This window comes from Sorex fumeus, unplaced genomic scaffold (genome assembly GCF_029834395.1).
Source record: "Sorex fumeus unplaced genomic scaffold, SorFum_2.1 ptg000018l, whole genome shotgun sequence".
NCBI classification, from domain to species: domain Eukaryota; kingdom Metazoa; phylum Chordata; class Mammalia; order Eulipotyphla; family Soricidae; genus Sorex; species Sorex fumeus.
This window is the reverse complement of record NW_026606075.1, coordinates 6175587-6198000: the sequence shown is the minus strand read 5'-3', so window position 1 is coordinate 6198000 and position 22414 is coordinate 6175587. Positions and strand designations below refer to the sequence as shown.

General features: G+C 46.9%; 1 protein-coding gene and 1 pseudogene across 1 annotated transcript in view; both read left to right on the top strand.

Moving 5' to 3' along the window:
- The window catches only part of RHOBTB3 (Rho related BTB domain containing 3), a 66964-nt gene that overhangs the window by 23487 nt on the left and 21063 nt on the right, over positions 1 to 22414 (top strand). The window contains exons 6-8 of the mRNA XM_056112553.1: positions 1519 to 1884; positions 13783 to 13895; positions 16310 to 16430. Coding sequence (XP_055968528.1) covers positions 1519 to 1884; positions 13783 to 13895; positions 16310 to 16430 — 600 coding nt within the window. The remainder of the gene's footprint in view (positions 1 to 1518; positions 1885 to 13782; positions 13896 to 16309; positions 16431 to 22414) is intronic.
- On the top strand, positions 5461 to 7237 carry LOC130021754 (polypeptide N-acetylgalactosaminyltransferase 11-like; annotated as a pseudogene).

Genomic DNA, 22414 nt, shown 5'->3' with positions numbered 1-22414 from the left:
GCGGTACTTGGGGGACCATATGGCATGCTGGGAATCAAACTTGGGTCAGCTGTGTGAAAGGCAAATGCTCCGCCTACTGTGCTATTGCTCCAGCCTCCTGGGTTTTGCTTTTAAATCAGGAACTTTGATAGCTTAAGAAGTTTGGTTTAGGTGATCGAATATCCTTCAAGAAACCCTTCACCATTAACACCATCCCTTGGGTCAGCTTTGGAAGGAAGTTTGGTAGCAAACATTTCACAGTTTGGGTCCCTGTCTGATGAGGGCTCCAATACAGTTCTTGGCGCTGCTGTTCTGAATGGGTTGAGGGTCGATCGTTTTGCTCAGACTTTGAATAAGGATCTTATATCTTCTTATATAAATTAGCAGCCTCACCCACACTTTTGCTGAGGTGTACTGGGTGGGGAGGAAACTGATTCTGGAGGAGTAAATTGCTTCACCAGGAGGAAGAAAAATAATTTTAGGATCAAAATTGAATGGTTGAAAGGCTTTCAGACTATAGAATCCAAGACTTGGAGATGTTGCAGGTTTAACAATGTAATCCTCTGGGGCTGAAGAAATAGCACAGCATGAAAGGCACTTGCTTTGCATGTCGCCTGCTTGGGTTCAAACCCTGGCATCTCAAATGTTCCCCTAAGTACCACCAGGAGTGATCCCGGAGCTCAGAGCCAAGAATAAGCCCTGAGCACAGCTAGGTATGGCGACAAAACAAAACAAAACAAAACAAAAGAAAACAAAACAAAATAGAACAATGTCCTCTCTTCCACTTTCAGTGCCAGGAATAAAAATATTTCAGGTGTGAGACTGGATTTTTTTATAACTTATTCAAACTTGGTTTGAATGTTTATCAAGTGAAAAATGTTTATTCAAGAGAATATCAACATACTGAAATTCAGATTTTGGAGGAATGTTTTATTTCAGAGCATACAAATATTGAGAAATACTGTTTTATTGTTCTTTGTAGGATTTACAGAGTCAAGTATTCAGCACTGTAGAAAGTAGATATGTAGTATTTCTGTGTGTCTGTGTTAAGAAGGACTGCAATCCCAAGCTTATATGTGTCTGTAAGATGTTTAGATGAGTTTTCGAGGTAAAAAAAAATTTTCCAAATACTGGCGATTCAGTCATGCTGTAGCACTGTTGTCCTCCCGTTGTTCATCAGTTTGTTCAAGCGGGTGTCAGTAATGTCTCCACTGTGAGAGTTGTTACTGTTTTTGGCATACAAATACGTTGTAGTAGCTTGCCAGGCTTTGCCATGTGGGCAGGATGCTCTGGGTAGCTTGCCGGGCTCTCCAAGAGGGACAGAGGAATCAAACCTGGGTCAGCCTGGGTTGGCTTCATGCAAGGCAAACACCCTACCCACTGTGTTATCGCTCTAGCCAGGTGAGGGACGGACATTCCTCACTACCTAATAATATTTTAAAATATTATTTTGCTGTATCTAAAATAAAAACCAACACGATCGTGTCCGTAGACCTGTGGACTAACTTGTTATCTTCCTGTTCTTTTTTTCGGAAACAGAGAAAATGCCGGTCTTAAAGGCTGAAGCCTCCCATTATAACTCTGATTTAAACAACTTGCTCTTCTGCTGTCAGTGTGTGGATGTGGTCTTTTATAACCCAGAGCTGAAGGATGTCATCGAGGCCCACAAGATCGTCCTGTGCGCCGTCAGCCACGTGTTCATGCTGCTTTTCAATGTGAAGAGTCCTGCTGACATCCAGGACTCCAGCATCATCCGGACCACCCAGGACCTCTTTGCTGTGAACAGAGATGCTGCGTTTCCTGGTGCTAGGCCGGCGGCTCCCGGCAACCCGCCCTTACGAGTCATCGTAAAAGATGTCACCTTCTGTTCCTGTTTGTCTGACATTCTGCGCTTCATTTATTCAGGTATCTCATTGTGTGGTTCCGGCGCCCTTGTATGCTGTGAGTGTGTATTTTCCTACCATCATAGGTGAAGAGCGTGCTTGGGATAATATCTGCTGTAGGGCCAGGAATTGGTCCAAGTAACAATCATTCTTACAAGTTTATGAGTCTCGGTTTTAAATCTGCTCATTAAAAAAAAAAATCGGGCTGGAGCAGTAGCACAGAGAGTAGGGCGTTTGCCTTGCACGTGGCCAACCCGGGTTCGATTCCCAGCATCCCATATGGTCCCCTGAGCACCGCCAGGAGTGATTTCTGAGTGCAGAGCCAGGAATAACCCCTGTGCATCGCTGGGTGTGACCTAAAAAAAAAAAAGCAAAAAAAAAAAATCAGTGGTAAAAACAATATTTTCCCCCCTCCCCAGTGAGCGTGTTTATTAGTATTTTCTTTTAAAATAACCCCAAATGTGAAAATGCAAGGATCTTTTACCCAGTTTAAGGAAATAAAATTTTTCAAGCATATATAAATATGGATCTTGATCTTCACCTCTTGTTATGACTTTGCTGTTTGACTCTTGATTTTGGAAGGAATTTAGGGGGTGAAAAAGCTTGAGGGGATAAATGAGCAGGGTCATTGCATTCAGTTTGAGAACAGGAAACAGTCTCTAAAGTTAGTTCAGGCTGAAATATAATCAGCTTTGACTAGGACTATTTTAGATTTGATTTTTTTCTTAATGTGTCCTTATCTTCCAAGAGTCAACTTATTCGATGCTTTTATTTCACCTTTTTACAAATTCAGTATCAATCACATGCTCAAGAATAGAAGTTTAATCTGAGTCATTTTGCCAATGCAGGTGTCACCTCTAAATGTTCTGGGTGAGAATGGGAAGGGATGGGCCCAACCCCCAGGGCTCCAAGGGCTGGAGTGCGTGTGCTGGGCTCCCCTGGGCCACCCAGCCCCATCCCTGCCCTGAGCTGGTCGTAACCCCTGAGCACCACCAGATGTAGCCCAAAATACACAATGAAAACTAAAGTTTAAGAGGCCAGATAGTACAGAGTGCAGGGCACTTGGCCTTGCGCATGTCTGACCTGGGTTTGATCCCTGACCCTGTGTAGTCTCCTGAGCCCCACCAGGAGTGATCACTGAGCACAGAACCAGGAGAAAGTGCAAAACGTAGCTAGCTGTGCTCCTATACCCCCTACCTTCAACCCCCTCCCCCAAACAAAACAAAACCTCTAAAATTTAAAATGGGAAGGAACACATAGGGACTGGGACAGGAACAATGTCCAGCAGATAGGGTGCTTGCCTAGCATGCAGCCTGCCTGGGTTCAATTCCTGGCATCTTGCATGGTCCCCTGAGCCCAACTGTTTTCACAGGAGTGATCTGCCAAAAATAAATAAATAAATAAATAAGGTAAAGGTAAAAGGTAAAGGCCCTCCCGTTCATCGATTTGCTCGAGCGGGCCCAGTAACGTCTCCATTGGAGACTTTGTTGTTACTGTGTCTGGCATATCGAATACTCTCGGTAGCTTGCCGGGCTCTCCGAGAGGGGCTGAGGAATCGAACTCGGGTCGGCCATGTTGGCTGCGTGCAAGGCAAACGCCCTCCCGCTGTGCTATCGCTCCAGCCCAAATAAATAAATAAATAATCAAAATCAAAACAAAAAAGGAACAAATAGACTCAGAGAATCAAGCATCCAACATCTTCTGGGAATTCCCTCCCCCCACTTTATTTAAACACCAGGTTTTATAAAGTTGTTTATGATAATTTGTCACACACACATTCAGTATTCCAACCCAGTCCCGTCACCACTGTCAGCTTCTCTCTGTCATTGTTTTCATTTTCCCAGCCACCCATCAAGCCGGCCCCCATCGCTGGCCCACAGTATTTTGTGTCATATGGCTTGTTACCACTAAATGGCTGATGTAACGAGCAAAAAAATATACCTGTGGGAGAAAATTTGTGAAAATTATTGTATCTCACCATGGGGACATTAAGTCCTTGTCTGAGGGTTTACTAAGCTGTTGTTACAAGTGAAGCCTTTTGTGTAAATGTTTTGGTTAGTCCAGATTGGTTGGCTTCTACATTGCATTCCTATCCAAACTCAGATTTCAGTATTGTAGAGTTTGGAAATGCTGCTCCAGAAAATCCAGAGTATTTAACTGGGTAGAATGTAACTGGGTGTGGCTGCCTGGGCTTCCAGAAGTATGGGGAGGTAGGGGGAGGTCACGCATCCCAACTCTTAGAAGGCCTGGAGTTCGCAGCCAAAAAATCCTGTGTACCATCTCTGTCGGTCTCAGTCCTGAGGTGCTGGTGTCTGCGGAGGCCTGGTGGTGGCTTTGGGGCATGAGTGTGGTTGCTGGAACATAGGGTAGGAGGTGAGGGATGGAAGGAGCTGAGGCTGTCATAGCTGTTGTCGACCTGAAGGTAATCAGGCAGAGCATAGGAAGTCTGTGGTGATGATGGGAGGATGGAATAGAGTTGTCCAGATAGGACTCCATCTAGGAGCCCTCTGGCGCTCAGACTCAGGAAAGCCAGCATCCTGTTGACAGGTGGGCCTAGGGAGAACTTGTCCTTCCGCCAGTCCAGTGGTTTGCACACCACTACGCCACCTGGGTTCTCGTGAGTGTGCAGGTTCTCCTTGGGTAGACCCTAACCAGAGCTTGGCATTTTTTTTTTTTGGGTCACACCCGGCGATGCTCAGGGGTTATTCCTGGCTCATGCACTCAGAAATTGCTCCTGGCGGTGCTCAGGGGACCATATGGGGTGCTAGGAATTGAACCTGTGTCAGCCGTGTTGGCTGCGTGCAAGGCAAACACCCTACCCGCTGTGCTATCGCTACAGCCCCAGAGCTTGGCATTTTGACATCAGCCATCCTACAGGTGGCTTACAGGTGTGGACCGTAGACAGCAGCAAACCTGTGCTTAAAAGAACCAGTGAGCAGCCACAGCTGAAGGAATACGCCCTAGGCTTCAACCCCGAGGCTGGGAGAGTGACCCAGTTATCAGTCTTCGAGTGCAAGGTCGGCAGCAAGGGGCGCTGAGTAGAGGTTTCCAGACCTGGGCTTGGGGCAGCTGAAGGCCAACGCATTGGAAGCTGGGAAGTTCCAAGTTCCAAGTTCCAAGCTGGGAAGCTGCAAGTTCCTGGGCACAGACATCTACTCAGACACAGGACTAGTCGATGCCTTTCTGCTCTGCTTTCTCTGTACATGACAGTCCAGGCAGGGAGTCGGAGCAGGCCACAGGCCGAAGGTCTGGGCTGCCGGGTCTACCCTGCTGGCTGCTCAGGCAGAACGCAGGAAGGAAGGCCTCAGCGGCACACCCACACAGTGCCAAGGTCCCCTGCACTCTGCACTCCTTCCTCTCAGCACTACTCTGTCAGTCTGACCTTACACAGTATAATCTCCGTCTCAAGCAGAAATCGGATTGTTTAAAAGTATTCAAGGTACGTGCGGTGGGGCCGAGCCTGTGGGTGCCAGCACGCGTTGTGGCATTTCCTCCCAGCTGGCGCGCTGCAGGGGGATGCCAAAGCCTGAGGCCCGGAGGGCGGCAGTGCACAGCCGTGGCAGGGAGACTGAAGATGCCCCCTGGATGCTAGTCTGTGATGGGTAGTGTCACGGCATGGTATTTCTGTTATGGGTGCCTCTTCACGTCGGCCACCTGGACGGACAGTCGTGCTGTTCATTTATTTCAACTTCAGCCGCTCAAGAATGTCCCCGTCAAGGGGGCTGGGCCCCACGGACCCTTCTCCAGAAAGTTCTATCCGCCATTCACTCGGGGTCCGAGTCGAGTGTTGGAGCCAGAGTTTCGAGCACACGAGCTGCACAGGAACGGAGTTGATGACCCAGAGAAGGACGGCCTGAGGCTCATCTCCAAGCTGGGTTTGATCTTTAACAAGCGAGGTCAGGAGCTGAGAGACCTGGGCTATCAGAAACACGCCTTCAACCTGCTCATCAGCAACTGCCTGGGGCTACCACAGGCCCCTGCCAGACAAGTCGTACCCTGTGGAGCTGCCTGTGCCTAGTGTGGTCATTTATTTCTACAACGAAGTGCTGTCTGCCCTGCTCCAGATGGTTCACAGTGTCCTGGACCGCACGTCTCCGCAGCTCCTGCACGAGGTCATCCTGGTGGATGATGACAGTGACCTTGACGACCTGAAGGGAGAGCTGGACGAGTTCGTCTGGAAGTACCTCCCCAGGAAGGTGTGAGACGTCCGCCACGCACAGCGGGAGGGACTAATCCGAGGGCGGATGATCGGAGCAGTGCACACCACAGGGGAGGTGCTGGTGTTCCTGGACAGTCACTGTGAGGTGAACACCGTGTGGCTGCAGCCGCTGCTGGCCGCCATCCATGAGGACCAGCGTGCTGTGGTGTGCCCCGTCATCGACATCATCAGTGCTGACACCCTGGGGTGTCCCCTGGGGTGCGTGGTGGCTTCAACTGGGGGCTTCACTTCAAGTAGGACTTGGTCCCCGCTCAGAGCTGGGTGGCCCGGGGGGCGGCACCGCCGCCATCAGGTTGCCCACTGTGACTGGGGAGATATTTGCCATGAACCGACGCTACTTCAATGAGCTGGGGCGGTACGACGGCAGCATGGACATCTGGGGAGGAGAGAACCTGGAAATCTCATTCTGGATCTGGATGTGCGGTGGGCGGCTCTTCATCATGCCCTGCTCCCGGGTGGGGCACATCTTCTAGAAGTGGCATCCCTACGGCTCCCCCGAGGGCCAGGACACGATGGCCCACAACTCACTGCGGCTGACCCACATCCGACTGGACGAGTACAAGGAGCAGTGTTTTTTCTTATGGCCTTATCTACGAACCAAAAGCGATGGGATCATCAGTGAGCCTGGGGAACTGAGGAAGAGGTTGGGTTGCAAATCTTTTAAGTGGTACTTGGATAACGTCCACCCAGAGATGCAGATCGCAGGACCCAATGCCAAGTCACAGCAACCCCTTTTCATAACAGAGGAGCCTAGCGCCCCAAAGCCCTTCAGCGCGGATGGCTCTGTCACCTGCAGACCAGCCTGTGTCTTGTGGCCCAGAGCCAGCCGAGCCAGAAGGGAGGCCTCGTGGCGCTCAAGGGCTGTGACTACACCGACCCCAGCCAGGTCTGGGTCTACAGTGAGGAGCACAAGTCACTGCTAAACAACCTCCTGTGCGTGGACATGCCTGAAACCCACTCGTCGGACCCACCACGGCTCATGAAGTGCCCTGGGACTGGCGGGTCTCAGCAGTGGACTTTTGGGAAGAACCACTGGCCGTACTAGGTTTCCTTTGGGCAGTGCCTGACAGGGCTGGGCCCGCAGGGCTGCAAGGGCTCTGTCGCCATCGCCATTTGCGATGGCAGCTCCCTGCAGCAGTGGCACCTGGAAGGCTGAGTGTGGCCAGAGGGGAACGCGCGTGGGGAGGCTTCACCACCCGGGACAGACGCCCAGAACTGCCTTGCTCACAGCCTGTTCGGGTCTCAGTCGTCCTGAGAAGGCGTTGGTTCTGCTCCCGCGGGCGCCAAACAGACCGTTTTAAATGAAATGAATCCTTGGTACTTTTAACCTCAGAAGCATCAGTTATATGATATTTAAGAGTCAGTTAACTATTATAAATTATTTTGATGAACTCTGGTGCTGTCTACATTAAAAATAAAGGATCCTTTTGATTACTTAAAAAAATAAAAATAAAAGTATTCTAGCTGGTTTTTTGTTTATAATCAACAAAAATTCTAAAAACAGGGACTGGAGTGATGGCACAGCAGGTAGGGCGTTTGCCTTGCACATGGCCGACCAGGGTTCTGATTCCCAGCATCCCATATGGTCCCCTGAGCACTGCCAGGAGTAATTCCTGAGTGCATGAACCAGGAATAACCCCTGAGCATCGCCGGGTGTGACCCAAAAAGAAAACAAAAATTCTAAAAAAATAAAACAGCATGGGGACGGGGAGTTTAATACAAGGAGGAAGGCATTGTCATTGTGAGGGCTGACCCTGGTTCAATGCCTGGCACCACATAGGGTCCCCTGAGCACCACCGAGTGAGTGTAGCCACAGAATAAAACATGTAAAGAGAGGGGGTGAAAAATCAGATTTTCTCTCTCAAGTGTCTAAATGTTTATTGATTTTATTTATTTATTTATTTATTTTATGTTTTTGCTTTACTGTAGTTTTTGTGGCTAGGTAGCTGGTTTTTTATTTTTAAGGATTTGTTTAACAAGTAAAAGTTTCAAGCCTGCATGTTTTTTTTTTTCCCCCCTCCCTCAGACTTCAGTAAAGGGACTGGCCTTGTGTGGTTTTATTTTGCCTTTATTCTCGTTAAACACTCTAAAACTTTGAACAGCATTTTAAGACCCGTTGCGCAATGGTTTCCTCCCCCAGAGTCCCAGGCTTGTGGGTTCCTCTGGGATCCGGGAACCCGGCGGCCTGGCGGGGGCTGCTGGGGGCTGCAGAGCCGCGTTCCCATCACGCGCAGGACTGTTTGCCCTGAGCAAACACGGGCTACAAAACACTTCAGCCCTGTCTCCTGCCTGGGAACGGGAAATCAAAGAGGAGCCAGGGTGCAAGAAACACTCTAGCCCTTTTTATTTTTTTATTTTTTAATTTTATTTTTATGAGGTTGTCCACAATAATTTATTACATTCAGTCTTCCAACACCAATGCCACCACCATTACACATTCCCACCACCATTATTTTGAATTTTCCCAACCACCACCCACGCCTGCCCCAACAGCAGGCCATCATTCATTTATTTTGTATTGCTTGTTATGAATAGTTCCCTAAAAATGACCAAAAAAGGTTTCTGTAGAAAAAAGGTGTGTGAAGATTGCTGTATCTCACCCTGGAGCCATTGAACCCTGGTATTAGTAACATGTTGTTCTAGGTTAAGCCTTGTGTGTTAATATTTTTTCCCCAATGTGTGTTACTGCTGGTAAAGTAGTGAAGCAGTCAAGTGGCAAGGCGTTCTAGCTCTTCTGAAATTATGTGCTTTCCCAAATAAGGACTCAGTGCTTTGTGTCAGTTGTGTCACCGTGGACATTGGGCCCTACACTTGGGACAGGCTCTCTGGTCTCTGGGTCAGTCCTTTCACCCTGACGGAAAAGGCTTCCGGGTTATTTATTTTGGGGGTTTGGGCTCAGTCCTGGCTCTGTGATCAGGGATTATTCTTGGACGTGCTCAGGGGACCAGATGGGATGCGGCGATGAAACCCGGCTGGGCTGTGTGCCAGGCCAGTGCCCTACCAGCTGTTTATCTCTCAGACACAGGCACATTTCCGACCCTCAACACTGACGGGCCTGAAAAGTTTATGCTCGCGTCCTGCTGGAAAGTCTCAGACATTGTCCAAGTGTAAACATGCAGGGACTCACACTGTGTCATGGGATCTGGAAGCCAGCGACACAGGTTCTGAGTCTCATGGAATGGCTCTTCCATGGCCTCCAGTTGTTCTTCCCTATGAGGTAGGACCTTGATGCCTGCACATTCCTGAGTCACGTGGTCTCATGGTTAGGAATTGAAAACTTTGTCAGAGCCTCAAGAATGCAGCTTCCAGGGCCAGAGAGCTAGCACAGCAGGTGGAGCGCTCGACTCGAATGCAGATAACCCTGGTGCAGTCCCTGGTACTGCGTGGCGTCACCTGAACCCCACCAGGAGTGATCCCTGAGCTCAGAGCCAAAGTAAGCGCTGAGTACCATTGGGCTAGCCCCAAAATTTAAAAAAAAAAAAAAAAAATTCAGCTTCCAGTTCTTCCTGCCCGGGTTGGTCCTTCGAATGCCCGATCACTTACTGAAATGCCAGAGCAAATGAATGCAGCTTGTTTCTTCAGTCTGCACAAAATACTGCAGCTCTGGGAGTTATGGCATGCTTTTCCGCATGCTTAAAAATGCTTCCTGGACATAGCTCATAGGCCTGAGACCCCGGGATCATGCTCCAACATCCCCATTCTGGAAAGCAAGCCTTCTCACTGTAGGGGGTTACTGTAGGAGTGGGCTGGTGAGTGAACAAGGAGACCCCTTGAGGGCTGGAGCACATTCCTGAGTTTGAGCACAGCATTGCAGACCTCTCGGGTACCAACGCTGGAGCCTTGGGTCTCCGGCACACTTGGGAGGCTCAAAACAAAAGTTAAAAAGATAGATTGACCCGGCAAGGGCTGTGACTCAGCCACAGAGACCCTGGGTTCAACCCTCAATCCTCAGCTTAGGCAAAATAAAGGTGTGTGTGTGTGTGTGTGTGTGTGTGTGTGTGATAATACACACACCCTGCATCCCACAGCCACCACCATGTAAACAGTGAACCAGCTTCATGACTACTTTCAGAAGCGATGCCAAGCCAAGCTGCTAAAACTAGCACTGTATACCAGTCTTCAGGATAAAAACTCCAGGGTGTTCTCGGGAGAGAGGTGGGCTGAGAATCACCCCAGTTCTACAGATCCCAGAGCAAAATCTCCAAGTTCTTCAATACTGACAACCCCTTTGGAGCACAGCGATTTAGATGGGAAAGTAGCATAGAAACCAACTACGTTCAATAAATAAAACCATTAACATAGAAGGTACAACTAGCAACAGACAGCTCAGTAAACCCTCAGACAATGACTTAGTGACCCTATGGGGAGATAGAACAATTTTCACAAATCTTCTTTCGCTAGACTGTTTTTTGATAATTCTATTTGCCACGTTGTTGTAGCAGGCAATATAAAATAAACTAATGTGTATCTGTCAAGGGAACAGGCTTGGGGGGGGGGGGCACGGTGGGGAACTGGGGACAGTCTTGAAGGGGAACCAACATTGGTGATGGGATTAGCGTTGGGCCATTGAATGCCGAGACAGCTGTATTATGAACAACTTTGTAAAAACACAGTGTTAAGTTAATACGTATATATTCGGCTGGAGCAATAGCACAGTAGGTAGGACGTTTGCCTTGCATTTGGCCAACCTGGCCGACCTGAGTTCGATTCCTCTGCCCCTCTCAGAGGGTCCCGCAAGCTATCGAGAGTATCTCGCCTGCACAGCAAAGCCTGACAAGCTACCCGTGACGTATTCGGTATGCCAAACATAGTAACAAGTCTCACCATGTTACTGGGCCCGCTCGAGCAAATCGATGAACAGCGGGAGGACAGTGATAATGACAGTGGCAGTGATGTATATATTAATTGATAATGAAATTGAGGGAAAATTACTGTTTGGTAGTTGAGTATATCCTGCTCACAGAGAGCAGGCTAAGGATTCTCGCTTTACTAGGGCCTCTGTGTGTGAAAGATGAAGTGATTAGGAGAATCAGCTCAATATTGATTTTTTAATTTAGGCAGGTGACTTACAAAGGTGACCATTGTAGGCACACAGTGTCCCAACACCAGTCCCTCCATCAGTGTCCCCAGGCTTCCTTCCACCTCCAGCCCCCTTGTCAGACACATTTTCCAGTTGGGTTGTGGTTTGGGTCTTCGGCTTTCAGTGTTGTTGGCTCTGTGGTTCAGAGATAAAGATCTGCCTCACCTCTACCCACCAACGAGCCTGAAGCTCCTGGCTGCACCCCCGTGAAATTGGGGGCGGGGGGGAGGTTAAGATGAGGCATGGAAAGTGAAAACCCAGTATGTAGAGTGCCCTGATGAACTCACCTGACTTCTGTTCTCAGGCATGTTTCTGTGACTGGTAAACAGATTTGGGATTTACAAATTTACCTGTGACTTACAAACTTGTGACATATGGTTTACCTGCTACTGGTCCCATATGTTTCGATTTGATGCTTGGTTTCAGATCTTCTGAATTGAGTTTCCGTGCAGATGTTTTTAGTTCATTTAATTTGACATGTACGAAAACGGTATCTGTGCTGTCCTTTAGTATGCCTCAGTCTAGAGGGTCACAAATACAGAAACACTGCAGGGCACTGTCCCTGGCTTGGATAATGTGGAAAATGTTAATGCATGGCCCAGAGCCGGGGCCGGGTGGGGGTTGGGGGCTGGAACCAGGTCACAGTAATGGTTGCAGCTGCAATTCAGTTGCCTTGAAGAAGCTAGATTTGGTGGGGGGTTGGGTGTGTGTGTGTGTGTGGAGGGGGGGGGGGATTCTGAGTATTTCTTTGATTCAGGTTACACCAATAATGAATAGAATCAGCATGTGGATCTCCCACCTGTGCCTGGCATACCGTACCTCTCGAATCACTTTTTCAGGAGTTAGACTTTCTGTAGGATGGATGGGGATAATATCAGAGTTGTAACTGTGCCTTGAGAAACCTACTAGCATGGAGTAATGCCATAGGTGAGTGGGGGAGAAAAGCCCGGGAAGGAGCAGGGAGGCATGGGCAGCTGTGGGCAGCTGAGGGGAGGCAAAAGTGAACTTCTGTTGGGACTGGAGCAATAGTACAGTGGGTAGGGCGTTTGCCTTGCACACAGCTGACCTGCGTTCGATTCCCAGCATCCCATATGGTCCCCTGAGCACTGCCAGGGATAATTCCTTCATACAGAGCCAGGAGTAACCCCTGTGCATCGCTGGGTGTGACCCAAAAAGAAAAAACAAGTGAATTTCTGTTGACCATCGACGAGGGAGACTTTGTTAAGTCCCAGCAGAAAGTTGGGCTTGACACTAGATAAGACAGTTGAAATGAGCCTTGGAAGAGATGGCGTGGAAGTGGTAGGCGTGAAGTCTAGGGAGGGAGGGAATGGATGGGACACTTTCATTCCAGTACCTTCATCAGGGGTCAGTCTGGCTGCTATCTTCAGGTATGTTCTTTTGAGGTGGTGATTGGGCGTCTCAGTCAGATAAGACATAAGGCCTTTCTGAATGTTTTTGGTTCCTGCTGCATATTCTTCTAATAGAAGTCACTATGTGTGGTCAGTACAACTTAATTCATGCATGGAAAAGACCAGATCTGACTCCCTGCTCAAGGCAAGTCATTTGGGTATTGGACTGCGTTGCAATGTACTTGTGATTGTACTTGTGTTCTGGTCATTGCTATTAGCACTGACACTTATGGCAGAGAAGGAACAACTGTCCAGGGAGGAAGTCTCCAGGGCTTGAGAAGTGCCTTAGTGGGAGGAAAAATTGTTGTTGGGGGCCAGAGGGACTGGGGCACACCTAGTGGTGCTCAGAGCTTACTCCTGGCTCTGTGCTCAGGGATGACTTTTGGCAGTGCTTGGGAGACCATGCAGTTCTGGTAATGAAACTGGGTCAGTCAGCTGCATGCAATGCAAGTGCCTTAACCCCTGTACTCTCTCTTTGGCTCCAGAAAACCATAGGCGCAATTTAAATGTTTTAGAGTAATTATAAGGATGTATATTTGGCATGAACTAGGACTTGAGAAGGTGATAGTTGGAGGGAATATTCCCAATAGCTAAAATAATAGAAATAACTTAAGTGCCCCTAAGTGCCGATCAGCAAAGGGTTGGAAAAAGAAGACGCGATACATTTACAACGTGGAATATTTTCAGTTTTAAAAATGATGAAATTGTGCCATTTACAGCAAAATAGAAGGAGTTTGAAGGGATTGTGTGGAATGAAATAATTCAAAAGAAAATGGACACCAATAATTTTATCTGAGTGAACGGTATAAGGATATGAAATTGGTGAAGAAAGCAAAACAAAATCAGTTAAAGATAAAATAGAACAAAGGTTATTGAGAAGGGGCAGGTGGGAGGAGATTAGGTGGATGGGAAATAGAAACTAAAAAATAAATTATTGATGGAGGAAGAAAAGAAAAATATTAAAGAAATAACATTTGAGGGGGCTGGAGCAGTAGTACAGCAGGTCCGGCACTTGCCTTGCAGGCAACTGACCTGGATTGGATCCCGGGCTCCCATGTGGTCCCCTGAGCACTACCTGAGTGCAGAGCCAGGAGTAACCCATGAGCATTGCCAGTTGTGGCCCCAAAACAAACAAAAGGAACATTAATATCTCATCAAAGATTTTTCTTCCTAATTAACAGAATAGTCTAACATATATTCATGTATTTACAGGTGCTTTTCAGTGGGAAGAATTGGAAGAAGATATCAGGAAGAAGTTGAAAGATTCTGGGGATGTCTCAAATGTCATTGAAAAAGTGAAATGCATTTTAAAAACACCAGGAAAGGTAAATTGGTTTATTATGATTAGCTTACTTTGACTCTCTCTGAATTATAATGAATAGACTCTGATGCATATAAAATTTTGAGTCAATATGTAAATGTTTTAAGTAAAACATTTGCCATTTAAATATAAACGTATACTTTCTATCACTATCTAAGCTTTTAATCATACAAACATTGAAATAGATGAGTCATGCCTTTTGAATGTTAATTTTTGAATTTCATCCTTTGAAATGTCCCCCAGGAACCCCAGGAATTTGCAGCCTATGTCAGGAATGAAGGCTGGTAAATTTGTTTCATTCCAGTTACACTTTCTTGGAGAGGAGGCTTTCTCAGTCCTCAAATTTTATGTTTAAAATTGCATTCAGGAGCAAACAGTTTCTTTTTGTGCCTTTTTCAAGAGTTCTATGAGATCTGTATGATCTCATGAGCAGTAAGGATTCACTTCTCATCTAGTATAACTTCAAAGTTACACATTTAGGTTCAAAGATGATCAGAATACAGACTGTATATACGTAATCTTAGATATATTGAACCTAGTAACATACTGTATAAACATTCTGGAAGAACTTTAAAATTATAGTTGTTGGGGGCTGGAGAGATACTACAACAGATCGGACACTTGCCTTGCATGTGGCTGACCTGGGTTCAATCGCCAGCACCCCATATAGTCCCCTGAGTACCACTAGGAGTGATCCCTGAGTGCAGAGCCACGAATAAGCCCTGAGCACTGTGAGGTGTGCCTCTCTCTTTCTCTGCCCTGGCCCCATAAGAAGAAATAAATAGCACAGAATTAAGGAGCAAGGCCTTTCTTCTGTGTGAGTAACAGAATGACACAGGTCTACAGCTTTTATAAGTGTTTTATAAGTGGATGGCACGGTGGTAACCCTCTTGCAGTCAAGATTTAGCTAGATGATGCTTTTGTAGGAATATGCCCCAAACTTACATCTTGATTTTCAAAAGTTCTCTAGATGAACTTGTGTATGTTCTAGTTGCTTAGGTGAATATGTCCCCTGGTACATTTTTTATTCTCAGCAAACTTGTGCCTTCCCTTGGCATTGATTCGGAGCTGTCATTCCCTTGAGCACTGGGTATAAAATGGATTCTTGGAGAGGTGTGGCTGGGGCTAGACACTTCCTGGTCTGGAAGTTCACTCCCTCCGTGACCCCGGAAGAAAGAAGAGGCCTGTTGTCCGGGATTGGGATCACCCCCTGCCCTGGCTGCCACACAGGGAAGAATTGGGAGGCAGGAAGTGCTCCGGGGATGCAGCTTCTGCCAGGAATCATCTCTGTGGCTATTCCAGACTTTTTACGAATGGAGGCATAAGCTGCTTTGTTTCTAAAGTCACTGCTGCTCTCAAATTCTGGGATGCTTCTGGACAGGAGGGCGCCACCTCAGTGCTCGGGGGCCCAGGGGTGCCCCTAGTGAGGGTTTTTGCAGCAATGTGGACCTGAGACCCAACAAGCATGATGACCGGCTAGGGGTATCTCTGGTGATGCCTGTGTTCCAGCCCCTGTGTATGTACCCTGGATCTTTTCCGGTCCCTGCAAGTGTCCTTCAGGGGAGGTACTGGACAGAGTCTGAGAAGGTACCTGGTGCCAGGACTGCCAGAATCCTGTCTGGTGCATGAGTGTCTGGCAGTGTGTGTTCCTCTACATTATGAAGAAGGACAGTATTTTTCCTCTTCTCAGCAAATGTCTGACTTCCTGCCATAACTGATTTATCCAAAGTGGGGAGTAAGGGGCTGGAGTGATAGTCCAGCAGGGAGGGTGTTTGCCTTGCATGCAGCTGAACTGGGTTTGATCCCTGGCGTCCCATATGGTCCCCCCAGCACTGCCAGGATTGATTCCTGAGTGCAGAGCCAGGAGTAACCCCTGAGCATTGCCAGGTGTGACCCAAAAAGAAACCAAAGTGGGGAGTGATGCCCCTGGATCTTTTGTTGTTGTTGCTAGTGTGATATATCATGGTACGTCAGAGGATCGAAGTCACCGAGGTCTGGTCACGGGGCTGCTGCCCAGCGCTGTGCTTTGGGTCTGCCGCTGCTGCTAAGGCTTGGTACTACCGTGTAGACTTGCCTCGAGGGAAGAACTGAGCTGGTTGTCCGTGGAAGAGATTGGGCCTGTGGTTGCAGAGCAGCCCTGGGACCCCGGGCCCTGCATGCAGCTCCCCAGCATGGAGTTTTCCTCCAGCGAGTTTGCTCCCAGCTGCGTATGCTGAAGAGCTCGCAATTGCTCTGTGACGGATGGTGCGTGTGGCTCTGAGGGGACGCTCCCCTGGAAATCATGGCTAGAGGAACTGAGTCATTATTTTAGTAGACATTGAGCACCATTTTCCGGATTCTCCCACTCGTCCATACATATTCTCAGAATTCATTGTGCAACATTTCTCCTTCTGTTCTTGGTTTTTTCTCCCCTTCCAGATTAATTGCCTAAGAAATTGCAAAACCTATCAAGCCAGAAAACCTCTGTGGTTTTATAACACCTCCCTCAAGTTCTTCCTTAATAAGCCGATGCTTGCTGATGTTGTCTTCGAAATACAAGGTATGGTTCAGTCTTCGCACTGTGAAAGTGAGCACTTTGTATTTTCCTGCTGTATCTACTTTAAGTGTTTGGGTGAAAGGGTTAGGGTTCTCTGCAGCAGAACATAGATTAATGTGGTCTGAATTTCAACCAAATCTTCCAGGGAAAATGAACTATGCTATTAAAATGGGAAAAGAAGACTTGCCCTCACAAGCCGTGTCCTCCCCTGAACACTTATCTCTCTGGCTTGTCTCAGTGTCTCTCAGATCGCTTATTTCCACTCTGGGGAAGTCTGTGTTCCTCTCCTCTCCCCTCCCATCCCCTTCCTTCTCCTCCTCAGTCCTCCCCTCCCCTCCCTCATCTCCTCTTTTGGTTTTTTGGCCACACCCAGTGTTGCTCAGGGCTTACTCCCAGTTCTGCCTTCAGGGATTGCTACTGAAGGGCTCAGGGACCCATGTGGGGTTCCAGAGATTGAACCCAAATCAGTGACATGCCAGGCAAATGCCCTCCCTGCTGGACTATGGCTCCAGCCCCTTGAGTTTTCTCTTGAACACACACTTCCTCTCTTTCTCTCCCCTGCGCTTCCCTTTTTATTTGTTTTTTGGGTCACACCATATAGTGTTCAGGGGTCACTCCTGTTTCTGCACTCAAGAGTCACTTGAGTAGGCTCAAGGGGACCATCTGGGGTACCAGGATCAAACCTATTCACTGTACTATCTCTCACGGCCCCACCTCTCTCACCTTTCTAAGTAAGTCTAATTCAATAAAAATGTTATTGCTTCACTGTTTTGCCTCCTGAAATTCTTTTCTATGAAGGAAAGGACACAGACACACACACAGACACACACACAGACACACACACACACACACACACACACATCTGTGCTGAGGGGAGACTGAGTCCTTCCTACTGAGAGCAATTTCTTGCTCCAGCGTGAGTCCATGGCTTCCTGAGAAATCGGGTACCAGGGATCACCTTCCACCTTGGGCAGAACTAGTGGACTGTAGGCACAGCTTGACAGCTGCTTCATGAGGTTAGTGGGATGGAAGGAGTGTCTGTGCACCAGTCCTCAGCCACAGCAGGCCCCTTCTGAGCAGGTGGCCAAGGTGGGTCAAACAGAGAAGTCGACATCTACCTCCTTGACTCTCCATTTAACCAAACTGCTGGCAACAAAACCATCATTAGCAATATTGTAGGGGCTGGAGCTATAGCACAGCAGGTAGGGCATTTGCCTTGCATGTGGCCGACTTGGGTTTGATTCCCAGCATCCCATATGGTCCTCCGAGCACTGCCACCCATATGGTCCCCCCAGGAGTTACCCCTGTGCATTGCCGGGTGTGACCCAGAAAGCAAAAACAAAGGGTAACCCCAGAGCACCAGGAGTAATTTCTGAGTGCAAAAGCCAGGAATAACCCCTGTATAACGGCTGTGCATCACCGGGTGTGACACAAAAAGAAAAAAAAATATTAATCATCAGAGTCCTGAAGAACATGAAGGCAAACGTGATGAGGAAACAATTAAAGAAATCATCGACAAGAATTTCCCACAGTTGAAGGTTTTCCCAAAGCTGACTGCTCTGAGATCCAAGAGGGCTGAAGGGTCCCCACAAAAATAGACCATATTAGGAAAACTCCAAGGCACACTGTACTCAAAATGATGGCTAGAGACAGAATATTGAAAGCAGCAGGATCAAAAAAGGAACTTACATAAAAAGATAACATAAGATGTGAAGATGATTTATCAAATGAGACTCTGTGAGTCAGAAGAGTATGGGAGGATATAGAAAAATAACTTGAGGAAATCAGCACCTGATCAAGAATACTCTACCCGGTTAGATTATCATGTAGATCCGAAGGACTAACAGAGAGCTTCACCAACAGGCAACAGCCTTGAAACTAGTTTTTTAAGAAGCATTAAAAGGGTAACCCCGGGGCTTGGAGCAATAGCACAGCGGGTAGGGCGTTTGCCTTGCAAGCAGCCGACCCGGGTTCGATACCAAGCATCCCATATGATCTCCTGAGCACCGCCAGGCAGGGGTAACTCCTGAGGATAGAGCCAGGAGTTACCCCTGTGCATTGCCAGGTGTGACCCAAAAAGAAGAAAAAAAGGGTAACCCCAGAGCACCACCAATTTTTGTGGTGGCCCAAAAACAAAAAGCCAAAAAGAGCAACAGCAAACAAACTCCTTTAAAGGACAGGAGGAACGTGTGGCATTGAGTTTGGCCCTCGCCATTGGTGCATATACTATGCTAAGAAAGCTTAAAGACATAGCACCAGATCATCACAAATTAACTTATCTTGATTTATTTTTAGATAATGCCATTTGCTATTCCTTTAAGTTTTGTTGAGCAAGAACTGTGAAATGAATTTGTCATATGCCTGCCAAGGGAGGTAGTCTGGTGAGAGGAAGGGAACCTGGAGGCATTGATGGTGGGACTGGTATTGGAACACTGTATGTCTGAATCAACTCTGTTATGAACAACTTTATAAACTGGGGCATCTTAATTTTTTTTTTCTTAATGGCGAGATAGTCCAGTCGGTAGGGAGTTTGCTTTGAATGTGGCCAACCGGAGTTGAATCCCTGGCATCCCATATGTTCCCAGTCACTGCTAGGAATAATTCCTGAGTACAGAGCCAGGAATAAACACTGAGCATTGCCAGGTGTCACCCACAAAACAAAAGTAAATAAAATTTTTAAAAAATGAAATGAAGATAGGAAAATAAATTTTACATATATATTTTTCCTCAACCATATACTTCATTATTTTTCAGGGATGATTATAGGTGGGGATTATATACGTACAGATTTTATATATATATATATACATATATATACGTATATATATATAAAGCTTAGTTTTTTAATGCCCTGAAACAAGCCTCCTTAATATTTTATTACCTCTGGCTTATTAAACTCCCTTTCATTCTGTTTGAACAAAAAAAAAATACTAGTGGGTTGGAGGTTATGTCTGGCTTACATCAAGCATCTGTAGCTACTGCTACACTAATTTCTTTTTTTTTTTATCATACTCTGAGAATTAATCACCAGAGCAATTGAGGCTGCTTTTTACTCTCTGTAGGAAAGCAGTGCTGCCTAATGTTGATAAAGATAAGCAGTTTTAGGGCCCATTATCGATGATTTGCTTGGATAACTTTGTTAATTTATTAGGCTGAAAACATCATCTTAAAATGAATTGTCAGATGCCTTCAGCTATGCAGGAATTGTTCCAGCTGAAGTAGAACGTCAGGTGGACTATTAATAGCAGGAAGATATAATTCTAATTTTATAGTAGGAATATATAGCAGCTATCAGTCATTTAATTTCTGAAGGTTTTTTTCCCCAGAACAGTTCATTTTACTTTGAAGCTTGGTGGCTTGCCAGTCTCCACAGGGAGACAGAGACGTGCTGAGATAAAATGCCTTCCCGTCTGTCTCCGGCTGTGTGAGCCTGGGTCACTGCGAATGGGACAGGAAGACTAACCTTGAAATGCACTTTTAAAAAGGACTTGGGAAAAAGAAAACTAACAAGGACCACATTTACTTCTTACTTTCATAAACCCCATTAATATCTGCTTGCGTGATCAAATAGTTGAGCAAATCTGGACCACACCAATAGTTTTGACATCTGTTTGCTATCACTGTAATAGTCTCTACACATATATTTATGTAGGTCAGTAGTCTCCAGCTGCCAATAAATTGCCTGCAGGTGTCAGAAGGTTGAGAACCACTGATTCACCATTTTGGTTTTAACTTCCTGTCTGGACTGGTCTCAGGTGGAAAAGGATTGAAGGACATTAATGTATATTTATTACAGCTACTCCTAATGGCTTTTTTAGAGCAGCTATAAAAAAAAAGGGGGACGTATTGGGGGTAGGTGTGTCTGTGTGTGTGTGCCTCTGCACGTCCGTGTTTACGTCTATATTTCTTTGTGTGTTTGTGGATGCCCCTCACTGAACCACAATCCAGACCATATGTTAGCTGCTCTAAAACTAATCTTGGTAAATATTTAGACCTTATATGGTTCTTTTCCTTTTCTTGGCAATCTCAGGAATTGAGCCCTGGATCTCACACACGCAAGGCATGTGCTCTACCCCTGAGCCATCTCCCTAGCACTAGCCCTAAGCCTAATATAGAAAGATAAGGGTTTCCTTTCCACATTTGGATCTGTGTCTCATGAAAAAATGCTTTAGCGGCATGGAATTTCCCAGGGGCTAGAGTGATAATACAGCTGGTAAGGCGCTCGCCCTGCACAAAGCCAACCTGGGTATGATCCTGGCACCCCATATGGTCCCCTAAGATTCACCAGGAGTGATCCCTGAGCACAGAGCCAGCAGTAAGCCCTGAGCACTGCCAGATATGGTCCTCTCTTTGCTTTATGGTGATATATATATGTATATATACACACACACACACATATATATATATGAAAGACCCATAGCTTAATTGCCTTTATTATGTCTCCAGCCACACTTGATAATTTCTTAACTGGAGATAAAATTGTTTTCCAAATTAAAGCTTAAAATGGGCATTAAAAATGCCTTTAAGGTCTCAGGGTTTATGGGGGGGGGGTGTTTTTGTTTGGGGGCCACACCTGGCTGTGTTCAGGGTTTACTCTGGTCTCTGTGCTCAGCGATCTCTCCTCGTGGTGCTTGTGGGACTGACCAAATGTAGTGTCACAGATCCAACCCTGGGTTGCCACGTGCAAGGCAAGCACCCTCCCCACTGTACTCTCTCCAGCCCACAGGCCTGAGTTTTTTTTTTTTTTGTCGGTTTTGTAATTGTTGAGCATATTATCTGTAAAAATTTCTGCTCAAATTCTGAGGTTTGGTGAGGAGGTGGCTCAGTGGTCCAGTGCATGCCCTCCCTGTGTGAGGCTCTTGGGTTAAATTCTTGGCACTGCAAAAAAAAAAAACTATGAACCACGCCAATTAATAAAAGAAATATAGAGAACACCAAATGGCCAAAGTCATTGGAACTGGAAGTTTAGTCTACAGAATTGATCTAAACATACCACAGGGGTCAGTTGGGAGGGGCCCTTGGGACACCAGTGGAGAGAAGGGTGCTCTCTGGTGATGGGTATAGTGTTAGAATGATATATGCACGAAAAATATAATTATCGGTGTCACAAATTCCAGTGTCTCTATAAAAATGGTAAAACAGGCAACAAAGAAATTTAAGGTGCCCGAGCCCCTTATACAACTAGAGAGAGGAATTCCTGAGTAATAACCCCTGAGCATTGCTGCCTGTGACCCCAAAAGAAAAAAAAAAGCTTAAGTCAATAAGATAAAATCCCTGCATACCAAACTCCTCCCACGTCTACTACCTGTTTACTATTTTGGGCCATTCTTAAATTCTTCTTAACCCAGATGAGAAGTCATCTGACTTGTTGACTTGCTTCCAGTTTTCCTTTTCTAAATTTCAGGTTGCTTCCTGGGAGGTTTTCAGGCCTCAAAATTACAAGTCAAGTTGTGTTACCTGTTTGCAGTCAGTGCTAATTGCTGTGTCCGAGTCTAGCCAACATCGGTCACCCCGCCCCCTTCAGAGGACACGGTCACTTTGAGGGCAGGTGGCTTAAAGGCAGGTGGGCAGGCAGGAAGGGCACTGGCCAAGGAGGCGGGCTTGGGCTCGGAGTGCCAGTGGAGTGTGGGCACACCGCCCTCTGCCCCGATGCCCGGCTGGGCCGTGAGAGCTGCTCCAGAAGATGTTTGATTTGAACTTAGAGCCGGGGAAGGGTCATCGCCAACATCTGCTCCCACGTAGAAGGCAGCAGAGAACCAGCTCTGGCCATAGTGGGACATTCTAGTAGGGGCCAGTTTTGTCACTCTCAAAACTCTTTGGTGTCTTCTGACAAAGTTTGACATGTTTGACAGCTCGGAAGCCAGGGCACTTTGTTTTTCTCATCTTTGCATCTTTAGCACCAGGCGGGTTGATTGGCACCATGGTCTAATCATTTGCCCTAGCCCTCCTGCAGGCTGGCTGGAGATTCAGGGGTCCTGGGTGGGTAG